Source organism: Microcaecilia unicolor, chromosome 9 (assembly GCF_901765095.1).
Source record: "Microcaecilia unicolor chromosome 9, aMicUni1.1, whole genome shotgun sequence".
In the NCBI taxonomy this organism is placed as follows: domain Eukaryota; kingdom Metazoa; phylum Chordata; class Amphibia; order Gymnophiona; family Siphonopidae; genus Microcaecilia; species Microcaecilia unicolor.
The window spans coordinates 176,926,679-176,944,534 of NC_044039.1; the positions used below are offsets into that span (position 1 = coordinate 176,926,679).

The 17,856-nt window shown below is 42.5% G+C and overlaps 1 protein-coding gene across 3 annotated transcripts in view; it reads right to left on the reverse strand.

The window, feature by feature from the left end:
- SIX4 (SIX homeobox 4) overlaps window positions 1-13,613 on the reverse strand; it is a 53,668-nt gene extending 40,055 nt beyond the window's left edge. For all 3 annotated transcript variants that reach the window (XM_030214358.1, XM_030214357.1, XM_030214361.1), the window contains exons 1-2: window positions 12,713-13,613; window positions 9,160-9,839 (exon numbers count right to left, since the gene is read on the reverse strand). In XM_030214358.1, the coding sequence (XP_030070218.1) occupies window positions 9,160-9,839; window positions 12,713-13,455 (1,423 nt within the window). In that variant the 5' untranslated portion in view covers window positions 13,456-13,613. The remainder of the gene's footprint in view (window positions 1-9,159; window positions 9,840-12,712) is intronic.
- Window positions 13,614-17,856: the final 4,243 nt, after the last annotated feature.

Below are 17,856 nucleotides of genomic sequence, written 5' to 3' on the forward strand. Positions count from 1 at the left end.
AGTGGGGAGAGCGGACAGATGTGAAGCGTTTGTTTACACTTTCTAACAATAATAGAACCAGGGGACACAAGATGAAATTAGAATGTGGTAGGTTTAAAACGAATCAGATAAAGTTTTTCTTTATTCAGCACGTAGACAGACTCTGGAACTCACTGCCGGAGAAGGTAGTGATGGCAGCTGGCCTTGCTGAGTTTAAAGGGGGTCTGGATAGATTCCTGAAGAAAAAGTCCATTGATCGTTATTAAATTTTGGGTTTTTGCCAGGTTCTTGGGGCCTGGATTGGCCGCTGTCGGAGACGGAGTGCTGGGCTTGATGGACCTTGGGTCTTTTCCCAGCGTGGCGGTGCTTATGTGCTTATACATACATATATATATATATATATATATATATATATATATATATATATGCTTATTGGTGTCAAGTCCGTGCAAGTGAGCTCCCCAGCCCAGGTAGGATGCATCTGTCATCAGCAAATTCTAGGGCTGAGGAATTTGGAATGGCAGTCCCTCAGTCAAATTGGACCAAATTGTCCAAAGTAGACTAAACCAACTCTGGTGTTATTTGGATGACATCCGCTAGATTCCCCGAGGCTTGGCACCACTGGGAAGCTAGAATCCACTGGGCAATTCAAATGTGAAGATATGCCATGGGCATGACATGCCATGTGGACTACAACCTCAGCATCTTCTGAGCTGTGATCTGCTGACTGGCTCAGACCTGATTGACAAGAGTGTCCACCTTCGGTACAAGGAGAAAAGCCTGCACCTGCTGCGTGTCTAGGTCCCAATAAATCATTTTGGCTTTCAACATCTGTGACTTCAGTCTGGTCCTTCTGGATATCTTCCGCTTGACTTGTTGGTTCTTTGTGTGTTTTTGCGGGAGATTTGGACTCTTTTTGTTGTTTTTGAAACACATGATATAACCTTGATGGTGAGTAAGACTGAGGACCTTCCAAAGAAGGAAATGTTCCTCCACAAATACGTGTTTAGGGAAGGAGCCAGGTGTTGCAAGCAACTTGTTTGCTGTTGCTGCATGATGGGATCAGGTGTTAGAGATAAGAGATTAGCCAATGAGCACAAAGTGTGCATATGAATAGGAGTAGGAGAGGCTGGTAGAATAATGGAAATAACCTTTTTTGTATAATGAAGAAAACAGGAACAGGAAATATCCTTTTATGTACAATAAATTAGAACAGGTTTAGGAGAAATTAAACTTATAACATATAAGTGCAGAATGAAAAAGACAACCTGAGCTGCCTTGTAGCTCATCCTGAACGTCTTGCTGGCTGTTGACAAAACTGCTCCAGAGGGATCAATCATGTTTGTCCTGACTTAGAAAAATACCAATAAAGATTTTGCTTGCTGCTTTTTGTCCTGACTTAGAGAAATACCAATATTTGTTTGCTGCATCTAAGTCTGTCTCTTATTCCAGCCAAAGAGATTTTTCTCCTAGATAAAGAAGAAAAGGTGCAGAAGACATCTGGCAGGACAGTGTGTCAGTGTGTTTCTTGATGAGGTCAGCGACCTCCTCCACCTCATCTCCAAAAAGGTTATCTTCCCAGCATGTGGCACCCGCTAATCTCTGCTGAACTGCAGGGTCCAATTCAGACACAGCCATGACAGTGTGTGCATCGTCATACTCTGGGCAGAGATCCTGGATGCCACAAAGGTATAATAGGTGCAACTAGCCAAGAACTTTCTACTCGCCTTCTGCTGTTTGACTAACTGGCAAAGAGATTCGGCCTGCTCCTGTGGGAGCATCTGCCAAAATCAGACACACTGCGTACTAAGTTCCACAAATATAGGCTCGAGTAAAGCTGGTAAGATTGAATACGGAAAATAAGCATAGAGGCCCGATACATCATCAACCCAAAAGAATCCAGGGTTCTACCTTCTCCAACAGGGGGCACTGAAGCACAGTCCCTAGAACTCCTGGCTCTTTGGAGCACAGATTTCACCACCAAGGAGTGATGAGGCAACTGAGGTCTATCAAACCCAGGGAAGCTCTGTATCTGATATATCGTGTCCAATGTTTTGGGCAGGACAGGGACCAACAGAGGGGACTCCCAGTTCTTTTTGTGAACGTCCTATTGGATCTTGTAAAGTGGGACCATCACAGCCTCTCAAGGATGGGAATCGTAGTCCAGGTCCTCAAGCATCTCAGCCCTGGGCTCATCCTTAGTCTCTAAAGGAATCGGAAAGGCAGCAGACATTTCTCTGACGAAAGATGGAAAGGAAAAGGCTCTCAGGTGGCGATTTTCTTCTTTCCTCAGGAACGGAGAGGTCAGATGGGAAACCATAGAACTCCTCCTCCGAACATACCGTGGATCCTCAAGCAAAGAACTCTTCATGGGAGGGCTGAGAACAAGCCTGACTCAATACGGAAGAGCCAGGTCCTTGAGATGGGCGTCAAGGTGTCAGTTCCACCCTCGACTCTGGAAAGGAAAACAGCCATGGCCAAATCAAATGGCTCGATGGTGCCAGAAAAAAAAAAATTAGAGGACCAACCAGAGCTCAGGCCTAACCGGAGCCGAGGCCTAAGAGGGCGAAAAAAACAAGAGCAAGATGGCGGCATGAAGGGAGCTCTGTGAGGCCGCTCCTAGACTTGCGCTAACTCCTTTTTAGATTTGAAAAACTTCCTCGCTTACCTTATGCCTAAACGGAGAGGCAGCGCTCTAGCCCCGCAGCACCTATCTTACCAAAAGCGGGGCCCATGGATCGCTTCACCACTCCAGGAGCCCTTGGACGCTGTGATTCTTCGCTGCGGGTGGGAGCAGCGGAGGTAAACCGCCCCCACAGCTTGAAGTCGACATCTCTTTCAGCCCAGAGATTAGGATGCCGCCGATGCCTGCAACCGAGCAAGAATCGTCTGAACGGGGTTTCCCACGGTCTGAAGAGGCCATGGTTCTCCGTAAAGCGGGGGCAGACCCAAGCAGCGGATTGCTGATCACTCCCATAAACTTGGGCGTGACACAGCAAGGCAGCGATGCTGCTGTTGTAACATCGTTGGGGAAGGAGTTGGAGCCTCCTGGAGTTTCTTTGATTGAACTGCCATCATTAAGTCCTTTTTACCAGCTAAACCTACAAATCAATCATAACATTAGAAACTATATGGGAAGCCCTAATGGGACTAGAGACATTTTTCACAAAAGTTGGTTTCAGTTTTACAACAAGTTCAAATTCCTCATGCGAGGGTTGCTACGTTGGAAAAGAAAATTTCTGTGATTGAAGAAAAGATTGAAACTAATAGCAAAGATATAAAATCTTCTCAACAAATTCAAACAAATATTAAGGAAAATAAGTGGTTGCAGAGCAAAATTGAAACATTAGAGAATCAGTAGATCAAAAACATTACGATTAATAAAATTTCCAAAACAAGTATCTGTAGCACCTTTAATAACTTTAAAAATACATGTTTGAAATATTAAAAATACCAGAACAAGCATATCCTCCAATTTTAAAAATGTATTACCTACAGCCTTATAAAAAGGAATTGACTGATCAGCCTGTGGTTGAAGGAACTGTTTTTGAGACATTAAATCTCACGCAAATACTTGAGGATGATAATGCTGGGTTAAAGTTAGCAACGCTTATTGTGACTTTTGTATTGCACCCAGATAGAGAATGGATTCTTAATTTTTTCGACACAGGGAAGAAACTTTCTTGGGTTCAAATTAGAATTTTTCCAGATGTATCTAGAATAACCCAAAAGAGGTGCAAAAGTTCTCTTAGATTACGCCCGTCTGTTTTGGCTGAATTTTCCATGTAAATGCATAGTGAAGCTGTCTTCAGTGAAATATGTTTTCTTTGATTCTGTACACTTAAGTTCTTGTCTAGAATCAAAGAAGGAAATAGCACCACACCCAAATCCAGAAGTGTTATTAACATCTACACCATAATCCGATTTGATGTTCTCCTATGATTTCCCCCTCCATGCTTCCAATTGTGTAGTTTTGATTGAACTTTAATTTCCTAGAGTATTGTGCCTGCTCCTTTTCTAAAATGGTGGACTAACATAGGATTATATATAATTTGCTTTTTTCTTCTTTCTTTTCTACCTTTTATACGGTACGATTTGTAAAGATGAAAGAATTGTGTTAATCCTCTTTATTTTCTGTAACAAGATTCATTCTTGGAATCTTATTAGTAAACTTAAAATATATTAAAAAAAGGAAATTTAAAAGTTGGGGGGGGGGGGGGGGGGTAGGGGAAAGAAAGACTTCCTAAACCAATAAGGGACCAAAAACAAGAGAAAAAAAATCTCCTTAGGAAGGCACTACTCGCTCTGAAAATTACTCATGTACCAGATGGCATGAGGAGCCACGGAAAATGTCTGATCTTCAAGGCCCTGAAAGGAAATGGCCCCGAGTACCTGAAAAATAGGATGATCCTCCACACACCACCAAGGACACTAAGGTCCTCTCAAGGACTTTCACTAACCACACCCTCTCCAAAAGACATTACACAATGTGATACCCGCAAGCGAGCCTTCTCCAGAGTAGCCCCCACACTCTAGAATCCATTCCTTGAAAGGCTCCGCTTAACACAAGACTATCTCAAGGAAGCAGGTGAAAGCTTGGCTCTTCAACCAGGCCTTTACTGGAAGAAGTAACTAACTCGTTAGTCTCACTCACACAAGGGGTACTCAGGCTGCACATACTGCAGCAGGACATGTTTATCCACTCCTACCCTTGCTGAGATAACATTTAACCATTTCTCTGACCTCATGTGCAACTTTCTTTAAATCAATCACCTTACTTTCTAACTCTTCCTACTTTCTTACCCTTCTATACGTTACATCTTTGCTTTACCCTTCCGCCATCACTTATAATGGCCGGTTGCCACTGTTCAATCCAACTGAATCAAAACCTTCTCTACCATCAGAGACTGGCACAGGCAGCAAAATGGGGTTCAGCCTACACCTTGGCCTCAAAATATCACCTGAAGTCCTTCCTACCAACATATTTATGGACCATTTTGGACTTTTTTCACCTTTCCTTATTGTCTATTTTTCTCTGTTTCTATCTAATCAATTTCTGATTTCATTGTACTTGTATCTCCTCTGATCTGGCCAAAGCCTTTCAGTGCATTTTTCCTTCTTCCTCTGATCCTTCTACCCTCTCTACTGTCATTGTAATTGTTTCCTCAGTTCATTGTAAGCCGCTTTGAGGCTGCTTTAAGTGGTATAAATGTTCTGAATAAATAAATAAATGTTCTATTACGTATTGTGTTGACATTGCTAGTATACCATGCCATAGTTTGTATTGTTTTTGAATATTACGGCTGTAATTGTCAATTGCTTATGTTTGATCTATTCTTACTGTACACCGCGCCTTGAGTGAATTCCTTCAAAAAGGCAGTAAATAAATCCTAATAAATAAAAAATGCATCCTCTTCTCATAACTGATAAAGACACTGATGGTCCTGCGCTCTTGCAGTGAAAGTGTCCCCTCTTTTCACAACTCAGGAGAGACTGATGGTCCCACACTCTTGCGGCAGGCAAGGATGCTGTCTGTGCTCTTAAAATGATATTTACTGTTTATGCTCCACACCAGGCAATGTGGATGAGGATACCCATGTGTGAGAATATGGCCTGCTTGTTCTCGAAGAGAGCTATTTCCTCCCTACAATGCCCCCCCCCCCTAAGAATTCTGGCTGGTGCCCAAATTTTCCAAAAATGTTTCCACCCCTGTATCACTCTATACAGCAGCCTTGGAAAGGCTCTGCCTTAGCAACCTGTATACAAACCAGTGCTGCAGCAGTTAATACTTGGCTGAAAACTGTAAATGAAGGAGAGAAAATATAGTTTTCAGCCAGGTATTTCATGGGGTACAAAGCTACTATATATACACCATTGTAAATTCTGCTACATAATTAAATTGGTGTCTATGAAGCTGAAACCTAAAATTCCTTTACCACATAAAAAAATTAAAAGTTTTGCAGATAAAAGACAGCTGAAAGAATGGCAGTGATGAAATCAGAGAGATTGTTTCCTCAGCCATAAAATGGAGTAGGTCCTGGTTTACCCAACTGTATACTGAGGAGATGTTCACATTTCCCTATTTAAAGGCCTCCCAAACCTGCCCAGTAATCCCACAGCCAATCAGGATAAGATATATCCACAATGAAATACCTATTTAAAGGCCTCCCAAACTTGCCCAGTAATCCCACAGCCAATCAGGATAAGATATATCCACAATGAAATACAAATGAGAAATTTACATACACTTGTATGCAAATTTATTTCAGTGTTGCCAGATGTAATAAAATTTTCCAGCCTAAAACCACGCCCCCCGCCCCTGACGTCAACAGCCCCGCCGTCACTAACCCCCCCCCCCCCCCCATGGGGCGAAAAACTGCAGCTGGCAGTGAAAAAAAACCCGCCCGGCTCAAAAAAATTAAAAAAAAAACCGCAACCCGCGGCGGGCAGAAATTTCCTGCAGCGGGTCGCGGAAAACCACCTACCTGGCAACCTTGGTGGACATCCCAAAAACATTACCTGCTGTCTGGTCTCCAGGGCAGGTTTAGGAAGCCATGTGATTTTACTAGGAAAAGCAAGACTACATCTCCTTGCATGCCATGAGGTAAAACCAAGACTGGCTCAGCTTGCTGGCCATCCTACCCACCCTGATAATGGATAGGATGGTCATTCTGGTTATGAGTTCCAGTGGGGGGGGGGGGGGGGGGGAACAGGTAAAACGGTTTAGCCTAACGGTTAGTGCAGTGGGTTGAGAACTGGGGCATATGGGGACCGATTCCCACTGCTGCTTCCTGTGACTCTGGGCAAGTCTCTTAACCAGGTACAAAAATTAGGCTGTGAGCCCACTAAGTACAGAGAAAATACTTGTAGGTAACATGTAAACCACTTTGGTCATACCACAGAAAAATGATGTATCAAGAATCTCCTAATAATTTAACAATTGTGTGCTTCAGTTTTTCCAGCTGTTACTAGATGTTAATCATAATCATTAATAAGAATACATCAATAACATCCCCTCCCCTTCAGAAGCTGCAATTCCGCTCAGGCCCTAAAACCAGAAATCAAACTTTCTACCCCAAAAGTGGCAGTCTAGTTGTCTTTGAAATATTCTGAAAGTGGCAAGGACAAATCAAGATCAAGTATACATATGTAGTATCACATTTTGTTGAGCAGACTAGATGGGCCGTACAGGTCTTTATCTGCTGACATCTATTATGTTATGCTACTCAGTTAAAATTAATTATGAAGGGTGGGAAGGTTTCAAACCAACAGTCAAGAAACTAGCAAATTGATAACTATGGAGATAGGTCTATAACTTTTTTAAAAAATGACTTCTGTTCTCATACCTTTTGAAAAGTAAACAGTGGAAGTGACATAAGTAATGCTGTAATCTAGTAGAGAGGAAAATGTGATAAAGATGGAGGAAAGGAGTTATTAATTGGGCTACTGTTAAGTTATTTTAGCACTGGGTCTCACTGCATAAAATGGAACCTTGTGCTAAAATAACCCAATTTAACAGTAGCCCATGTAGATAACTTTCTTCTTTAATGTGCTTAATTGGAGCTCCATCCTAAAAATCTGCATGGAGGTTTTGATTCAGGGGCTCTGCAGTATAACAGTGGTTTATTTATTTTTCTTTTACTATTTATCTTTTTATTGAAGTGGCTATGGCAGTCAAATAATGTAAACAGCCCTAGCCGATGAGAGTGATGAATAGACTGCCTGTACCCCCAAAGCACCGTGGAATAATTTTCTATAGAAGCTCCTGCAGAATCATCCCATAATGCCTTGGAGCTGTCTCTGTTCAATTCATTACAGCCACCAGCAAAACAGACAGACTGGTTGAAGGTTGGAACATAGGTTGCACCAATTTAAAAAAAAAAAAAAAAAAAAGGCACAGCTTAAAAAAAAGTCTATTATACTGGACTCCTTTTACAAAGCCGCACTAGCAATTCTGGCGCAGCAAATGCGATGAAGCCCATTCCATTCCTATGGAATTCGTTGCATTTATTGCATGGGAATTTCTAGCACATCTTTGTGAAAAGAGCCCACTGTTTCTAAAGACCATCATCTGTTTTATCTTAATTTTTTTTAAAGAATAAAAAACAGGAGTCAACCTAGGTAAGGGGTACTTTTGAAAGCAATATTGCCACTCGTTTTATAGAATCCATACACCAAGTTAAAATCTCCCTTTTCTGCTCTTTGTTTCTTTACTTAAGTGGAGGTTTCTAAGGGCCAATTAGACAGACATCAGGCAGAGGATGGCTTAGATGTGGTAGATACTGCCTGAACTAGCTGTCCTCTTGAGATCCCTTCAAGATCTCTTTTTTTTCTACAGTTCTAAGTGGTGCCTTCCAATAGTCACTTCCTTCATTCCAGCTATAATGAAACTGGGGTACTATGGTTCTGGATGCTTTGCAAAATGTTAGCCAAGTACAATGAATTAGAAGCTAATACGACAGCAGAAAATGACCACCTGAATGACCTTACAAACAGCAGCCCATCGCAAACAAAAAAAAAAAACCATGAGAAATGTTTACAGCTATCGTACATAACACGCACTCACTGAATCTGATGCACGCGACCTTATAACAACATTAATATTTTTGAGATCATTATGTTTGTGTTGCTGACATGGACCAAGTACCATTTCAACATTCAGAGAACAATTTTCAACAGATATTTACCTGGGTAAAACGGCTTTTATTTTGAACACTGCCATTCATGTATGTGGATGAAAAGCACAACCACAACACATGTCCTTTTTAATTGGCATTTTCATGGGGTCATTCCTGGGGCTGGCTTAAGCTCAGGCAGACAACAGTTTCAATACCACATGCACTTTTGCCAGAAAAAATTTCCTGCAGAAGGTGCCAATCTCTCTTTCCCCTGCAATTTTCAAAGGAAAAGCGAATAGGTGCTTTCCATTCGGGGAACTCCCCCACCCCTTAACAGATATTGCACTACTGTGAGTGGGTTTGAAAGGTACCCTCCTTAGAACACAGAAGCAAATACAAGAGATAAGTATTACGGTGCATTCAGAAGAGCTGTTTAAAAAAAACCAACCTAAAATTACTTATGTAAAGACAATATATGAATATGGAATGAACTAAAACTTAAGCTAACATTTGAAGCAGGCACAGAACAGTAATCTACAGCACATGGATTTCACCATTTTACCTTGTGAAGTTGTAACTGAAAGAGGGGGCATATGGAGTGAAGGAAAGCCAGTGCTTCCATTAAGCACGTGTCCATTGGTTCCTGGATTTGGAAGCTGAACTATACCGTACTGGTTTAGTTGTACTGGGGTAGTAAAAGTGACTATGGATCCTTCATCTTGAGACGCAACTGTCTGTATGGTTTCACTTTTAACTTCTGTGCTTGGTATCAGTCCTGGGAAAGGAGCCGATACATTAGGACTGTAAGTTGTTGCTGAATTTGGCAGAGCTGCCTGAAGAATCTTGAAGTCTTTGACATCCTCCGAGGAAGAGGGTAACATGTCAGTGTCTGGTACGCTGTTACTCACAACACTGGTTGTCAGTTTTGGGGAATTCACTGTTGCTGCCTGTGAATGTCCCACATTGAGTCCATTGATGATTACACCATTGGGTCCCTGGAGAAAGGAATTGCTATTAATGAAGACAGGGGATGCACTAGCAGATGTTAAACCGCCGTTCAGCAAAACTGCAGAACTTAATGAGATCTTACTGTTTCCAATTTGCTGCATGTACAGTGTCTCTGGGTGGCTGGAGAGGCTCAAGTTGGAAACTCCATCAGATGAGTTGGAAAGCGGGTGAGGAGATAAGTCTTCATGTCCTTTGCTAGATTCATCTTCGGTACTGTGATTGCCATCTGACTCACTGAAAAAAAAAAAAAAAGGCAAAACAAAAACGGTAAGTTCAATTAAATATTGTGGAGGAGTGGTCTAGTGGTTAGGGTGGTGGACTCTGGTCCTGAGGAACTGAGTTCGATTCCCACTTCAGGCACAGCTCCTTGTGACTGTGGGCAAGTCAGTTAACCCTCCATTGCCTCAGGTACAAATAAGTACCGGTATATTTAAGCCGCATTGAGCCTGCCATGAGTGGGAAAGCGCGGGGTACAAATGTAACTAAAAATAAAATAAAATATTGTTCATGGTAATATTTTGAAATACATAATATGAAGCAGACTTGCTGAAAAAAAAAAAACCCAAAATGGTAAGTTCAATTAAATATTGTTCATGGTAATATTGTGAAATAATGTGAATCCTTACTAAAAAAAACAAAAAACCAAACACTAAAACTACAAAGTTTAGCTCTTATCTTTCAGTCTGTCTGATAGAGCCATTGGCTTTCAAAAGCAGGCACTTCACAGTATGTGCCAGCCATTTGGTAAGTGCTCCACATTTATGCAGCTGTTATAAGGCTGTTAAGAGGTGCAAAAGAACAGCAGCATTTGTTAAGTCCACAAAATTATCTACTGCTCACAGTTTTCCCCGAATAAAGCCCCCATTCAACAAAAACAAATGCAATTACAAAGTTGTTTTGCCTCACCAGGACCTTACAGCCCTCAATGCAAATCATTCTTTTAAGTACAAGACACCAGAAAAGGGCATTAGGATATTTTCAAATGGCCTGCCTTTTGTTGCATAGAAATAGTCACATGTACATATACCTGCATTTTCTATAAAAGGGGGATTGTCTGAGATTTGACTGCTTCCCTTTTGAATGGAGCTTTATGAACCTAGACTGCTCTAAAAGACATTTTTAGAGAATGAGTCATAAAGGCAGACATGGAGGGTTTGATTGTAACTTCTAAAATGGCTTGTCTGAAAATACTCTTCACATTATAAATATTTTAAAAAGATTTGATGTTGAGGCCTTTCAGCTTGCCAAGAAACAGGCCTGAAACATTTGTTCTTGCTGGCCAGAAACAAAAGGCTATGCCCTGCCACCCCTCCCCACCTACCAACCCAAGTCCTCAGGGAAGAAGTTAAATCTGTTCTGTTGCATAGTCATTTGATAATGGTTTCATGCTAATGTAGCCTGGTGCATCTTTTCCCTGACAGTTAAATTTGCTTTCTATGTTTCTTTGGTATTGGACTTTTCCTACTCTGATCTTTGTTTGCCAATCTTTTTTTTCTCTCTTTCATTATTGCTTACACAAAACCCTTTAGTTCAGCATATTTGTGCCCTTCTGAAAAAAATGCTTTTGGGCAGTTTTTGACATTAGCTGCTATAGCAAAAGAGGAAAGAGAAACAGGTCACCCCCACCTGGCAAGCACAACTGGCAGCCCAGAGAATAAGTGTAAGAGAGAGAGAGAGTGAGTGAGTGAGTGAGTGAGTGAGAGAGAGAGTGGGGGGGGGGGGGGGGGGCGCTCCAGACAGAAAGTGTATTATCCAGAGACCCTCAGACTTCCACAGGACTCCAGCCATTCAGAGAACAAAATTACAGGAAGTATTACTCAGGTGGTCCCAGACCTTTAGGACCCTGGTTATGCAGGGACAACCAACAACAATACTACCCAGGGGCCCTAGAGCTGTAGGTCTTCTGCCAGCAGGAGAAGAACCAGGAGGCCCCGGAGCAGCAGCAGCAGCTTCCTCCCCCCCCCCCCCCCCCCCCCCCCCCCAGTTCTCCACCAAAAAGCGGCCATTAAAAATACAAATCGAGACACATCCCCAGAACCCCTTCCCTCATTTTCTCTAAAATAGACTTTTTAAAAGCCGGCTCCTGCAGTTACCTCCCCCAAGAAGCAAGTCGGTCCACCCCGGGGTGCAAAACCGTACCCGGACAGGGGCTTTTTTTCTCCTTACACCAAAGGAAGCCTGCTCATCACCGCAGAGAGACCTCTAAACGATCCCTAAACTAAAAGCAATGCGGCCCCTGCTCACTCCTAGCCGAGATAGAAGAATCCCAGCCACAGTGCTGCTGCTGTTCCTGAAACAGAGTAAAGGCAGCGAGATCGTCCCCTACAAATCAAAGGGCAATGCAGTCCCAGCATTAACCAGGCATGGAGATCAAAAAAACTAGATTCCTTCTCCTCCTCCCCCTTCCATCGGGAGAAAGTATATCCCAAACATCGATCCCATATACCGAAGGCGCAAAGCCGATTCAAAACCAAGCCTTCCACAACAGTGACCCACAGCGCTGAATCATTCATAAGGAACCCACCACCTTGTGGAGACTAACTGGAACCTTTCCTATTTAAAACGCTCGATGGCCCTGTTCCATTGCTGAATCGGGAAACGCGTCCTTACAGATATATCTACAAATATCAATCATATATGTAAAATCTGCCAGCGAAGCAAATTAATGCAGACACCACAATTGCTCCGAGCAAGTGAGCAAAACGTTGCAAAACATTGCAAACTCCGACCATTTATCTAGGATTTCAAATGAAATTCGATCTCAATGAGCGACAGAATCATGTTTCAAAACACTGCAACGAGTAGGAACCACGCTTATCATAACTTTAAACTCAGTAAATGATTAACTCTGTCAAAGCAAAACTACATCCGACCCACATTTGATCGAATTTGCAAATACGCTCCTTTTCTCAGTCTAGCAGAGCACGGAGTGCGCATTTGCCACGGCTTCGGGGCTTTGCGACTGCAAAGTTTGCTCATGTTGTTTGTACCAATTATATACGTTTTCTTAGTTCTGCCGTGAGAAGCAGGAATGGATACTATGAAGGTAAGCGCCATATTGCAGCACCTAAAGGAAAATGCAGAATGGGAGAAAAGTTTCAGCTCACCTTTTCGACTGAGTTTCTGAGGGATTCCTATCTCGCTGTCGCCTGTTTTTGAACCAATTGCTGACCTGAGTTAAGGAAAGGCCGGTGATTTTTGCTAAATTTCTTTTCTCAGCCGGCGACGGATAGCGGTTGTGCTTATAAAGCTCTTTTAACGCGTTTCTCGATTTCTCTTTGAAGCAGTAGACAGTTTCCTCCCCATCCCAAATCGTCCTGGGAAGTGGGAATTTCCTTCGCAGCCTGTATTTGTCCACAGCGCCAAGGGGTCTTCCTCGGGCTTTCTCAGCTTCCGTGTACCGTGCCTTATACCACAGATCCTGCAGGAGCGAGTGATTAGAAAAGTCAAAGTTGTGGCTTTCCAACACACTGAACAGTTCTTGATATCTACCTTGGTGGAAAGCCACCAGTGCCCTGGCTTTTAGAATACTTTCATTGCCACGTAGCAGATCACTCTGAGGCAAAGACCACAAAAATCTGGCTAAGCGATCTAGATTCCCACCTTGCTGTAAGGCTTCGCAGACACAAGCTACATGATCAGGAGAAAAAGCTAGCGTTGATGAGGTATTTGTTAAAAGTTCACTCTGTAGCTGGTCCGCAGATCCTCCTTCACTTATAGTTGCATGCTCCATACAAAAAGGTGCAGGATCCAGCACGGTTAGCCCACAAACCTCAGGATCTGCGTTTTCGATGGCATTTTCCTTCTTGATCTCAACTACACTCATGAGCTTGTTTGTAGGGGAAGACATTTTCTTCCCGCAAGTCCACTCCTCCCGGTTTCGGCTGGGTCTAGCCGATCAGGTTTCTGTCGGCCGCGCAGTAACCATTAGGTTGCAATACCAAAAGAGTAAACGAAGAGCTTTCTGTACCCAACGTGACTGTTCGCTGCAACCTATAGCAATAAAAGTCCCGGACAAACCCTAGCACTCCATTGGTTGCTTCACATTTTAAGGGTGGAGATTATGGAACGAGAACCGGTCGTTTCTATAGTAACCGTCAATCAAACTGTAAAAAGCCAGCCATTTAAACACCTACACCTGAAAAGCGCGTGTCTCATTGGGGTTGCTGAAAAGTTTTCTTTAAGAAGTATATGTGCGGCACAGTTATCACTTGTCGTGAAAAACGCAACACAAGAGTACACCTATGCATAGGGAGGTTAAGAGTTCAAAAGGAAACATAAATGCAATTGTACTGTAGTTTTCAAGGTAGTTGCCATATTTCACACAAATGAAGTCTGACAATTTTCAGAATTGCTTTAATCCTAATCCAATGTCTTTCTTCGGGACTGGATTCAAAGTTCCCTTCCCAAGATTTCCCTCATCAGTGTTTCTTTATTATTGTAACTGTATCATAGTAGGAAGTTGATGATGAAATACTAAATACACAAAAATCAGCAACAGTGTGACTTTAGGGGGGAAGTGTGGACTGCTACATTGAAGTAAAAAGGTGTCTAAAGAGCCATATCTGAGTAAACTAATGAAAATTATCACTATAAAACAATGTGGAGAAATGGAACCATATAGATACATAGTAACATAGTAGATGACAGCAGAGAAAGACCTGCATGGTCCATCCAGTCTGCCCAACAAGATAACTCATATGTGCTACTTTTTGTGTATACCTGACCTTGATTAGTATCTAAATAACAAATCAGAGCTCTTGGAATATCCCAGTATATCAGTATAGGATAAGCTTGATTAGTATCTGCCATTTTCACGGCACAGACCGTAGAAGTCTGCTCAGCACTAGACCCGCCTCCCAACCACCAGCCCCGCCCCCGGCTCTGCCACCCAATCTCCGCTAAGCTTCTGAGGATCCATTCCTTCTGAACAGGATTCCTTTATGTTTATCCCACGCATTTTTGAATTTCATTACCGTTTTCATCTCCACCACCTCCTGCGGTTGGGCATTCCAAGCATCCACCACCCTCTCCGTGAAAAAATACTTCCTGACATTTTTCTTGAGTCTGCCCCCCTTCAATCTCATTTCATGTCCTCTAGTTCTATCGCCTTCCCATCCACGTAAAATTGTGGATTAATACCTTTTAAGTATTTGAACGTCTGTATCATATCACCCCTGTTTCTCCTTTCCTCCAGGGTATACATGTTCAGGTCGGCAAGGACGCCTCATACGTCTTGTAACGCAAATCCCATACCATTCTCGTAGCTTTTCTTTGCACCGCTTCAATTATTTTTACATCCTTAGCAAGATATGGCCTCCAAAACTGAACACAATAATCCAGGTGGGGCCTCACCAACGACTTATACAGGGGCATCAACACTTCCTTTCTTCTGCTGGTCACATCTCTCTCTATACAGCCTAGCAACCTTCTAGCTATGGCCACCGCATTGCCACACTGTTTCGTCGCCTTCAGATCCTCAGATACTATCACCCAAGATCCCTCTCCCTGTCCGTACATATCAGACTCTCACCGCCTAACACATACGTCTCCGGTGGATTTCTACTCCCTAAGTGCATCACTTTGCATTTCTTCGCATTGAATTTTAATTGCCAAACCTTTGACCAGTCTTCTAGCTTCCGCAGATCCTTTTTCATATTTTCCACTCTCTCCCTGTATCCACTCTGTTACAAATCTTAGTATCGTCTGCAAAAATGCAAACTTTACCTTCTAACCCTTCAGCAATGTCACTCACAAATATATTGAACAGAATCGGCCCCAGCACCGATCCCTGAGGCACTCCACTACTCACCTTTCCCTCATCCGAGCGAATTCCATTAACCACCACTCTCTGGCGTCTGTCCGTCAACCAGTTTCTAATCCAGTTCACCACGTCAGGTCCTATCTTCAGCCTGTCCAGTTTATTTAAGAGCCTCCTGTGGGGAACCTTGTCAAAAGCTTTGCTGAAATCTAAGTAGATTACGTCTATAGCACGTCCCTGATTCAATTCTCCGGTCACCCAGTCAAAGAATTCAATGAGATTCGTTTGGCACGATTTCCCTTTGGTAAAACCATGTTGTCTCGGATCTTGCAACTTATTGGCGTCTAGGAAATTCACTATCCTTTCCTTCAACATTACTTTTCCAATAACCGAAGTGAGGCTTACCGGCCTGTAGTTTCCAGCTTCTTCCCTATCACCACTTTTGTGAAGAGGGACCACCTCTGCCGTTCTCCAAGCCCACGGAACCTCTCCCATCTCCAAGAATTTATTAAACAAATCTTTAAGAGGACCCGCCAGAACCTCTCTGAGCTCCATCAATATCCTGGGGTGGATCCCGTCCGGTCCCATGGCTTTGTCCACGTTTAGATTTCCTAGTTGTTCATACACACTCTCTTCCGTGAACGGTGTTCTATCCACTCCATTCTCATATGTACTTTTGCCAGCCAATCATGGTCCTTCTCCAGGATTTTCTTCTGTGAAATGAAAACAGAACAAAAGTATCTATTTAGCAAATTCTCTTCATCATTATCTACATAGCGGTTCGCAGCATCTTTCAGTCTCACAGTTCCCTTTTTAGTCATTCTCCTTTCACTAATATACCTGAAGACATTTTTGTCACCCCCTCCTTACCTTTCTAGCCATTTGTTCTTCCGCTTTCGCCAGATGTATCTCTCTCTTAGCTTCTTTCAGTTTTATCCGGTATTCCTCTTCTTGAGTTTTTCTGTATTTCTGGAACGCCAACTATTTTGTATTTCAGTGATATTAGGATACCTGAAAAATTAAATTATATAAAGAAAAATTAGCAAGACAGCTACAATAGTCAAAACATTTTCTCAGCTACAACTGCCGAATAATTAGTTCTTTGTCTTATCTGATTTTCAGACTTTATTGGACCCAAATAAAAAGATGCAGTAACTGATCTTATGAACATACTAGTTTCTCTTTCTTCTGAGATTTCCACCTACTTCATTACTCATTTGAGTAAATAAAATGCATTCAGACCTTTCAGACAATGGCCAATAGTGAAGGGTGCAGCACTGTCACTGGCACTTGAACAGTATTCATAGCCTTCTGGCTCACCCTTACACTCAGCAACTTCAGAGAGGACTTTCATCCGACCACCTCATAGTTTACACAAGAGGGAGGGCTGAAAGAATAAACTAGTTTAAAGGGAATGCAAAGAGTAAAATAGTTTAAAGATTACATTAAGCTTTCAAATTAATTACTGCACAATTATTTGTAAGATTATCCTTGAAAATGAAAAAAAACCTGTAAAAAAAAATCCAGAATCTGTTTAAAAAGTTGATTGACAGAAGTATTAATATTAGTATACTCTTGCTGTTTTACAATTTTAGCTAATTTTGCACAATTATCTTGTATGTAGAGAAGAAAGATGCTCAATGTTATACATATCCAAAATAAATTCCCAACAAGGGACAACAATTATACTAAGGATGCGTGTCACAAATACTTCAAAAATCCATGTATAATGCAATTAATATGAAAGGAGACCTCAGTGTGAATTTATGAGAAACCAAATGGCCAATCGCTCAGCCATATGCTCTACATATTCAAAGTGAACCCAATATTTCATGGTACCCACATGTCCACACCATCATAGGGCTCCAGCAGGCTCCTAGAATTGATACAAGATGCTTAAAGATAATTACATTGATGTATGGAGATTTTCCTGTGCATTATTGAGTTTGCCGGACAAACCCGACCTGTCTGAATTGGCCCAGGTTCTTCAGCAGCAACAGGCCCAGCTAAACTGTCTGTCCGGAGTTCTACAGGAGGTGTGTTCCAAGATGTCAACCCTTCAATCCCAACAGCAGCCTCCTGCTGCGTCGTCCGAATCCGTGTTACCTACTCCAGGGTTGCGGCTTCCTGAGCCTTCCCGGTTCGACGGCACCCCTTCTGCTTGCCGAGGGTTCCTCAACTAATGTCTTATGCTGTTTGAAATGCAACCAGCAGCCTTTTCTACGGATAGACTCAAGATAATCTATATCATCTCTCTACTCTCCAGATCCGCCTTGGCTTGGGCCTCTCCTCTCTGGGAGCAACGGGACCCTTTACTCACTGATCTTGGAGAATGTCTTCACCGCTTCTGGTTAGTTTTCGATGTGCCGGGACAGCCCTCCTCTGCAGCCGCAGAACTTCTATGAGTTCAACAAGGCAATTGTTCTGTTGGTGCTTATGCCGTTCGCTTTCGAACCCTAGTTTCAGAGGTAAGATGGAACCAAGAGGCCC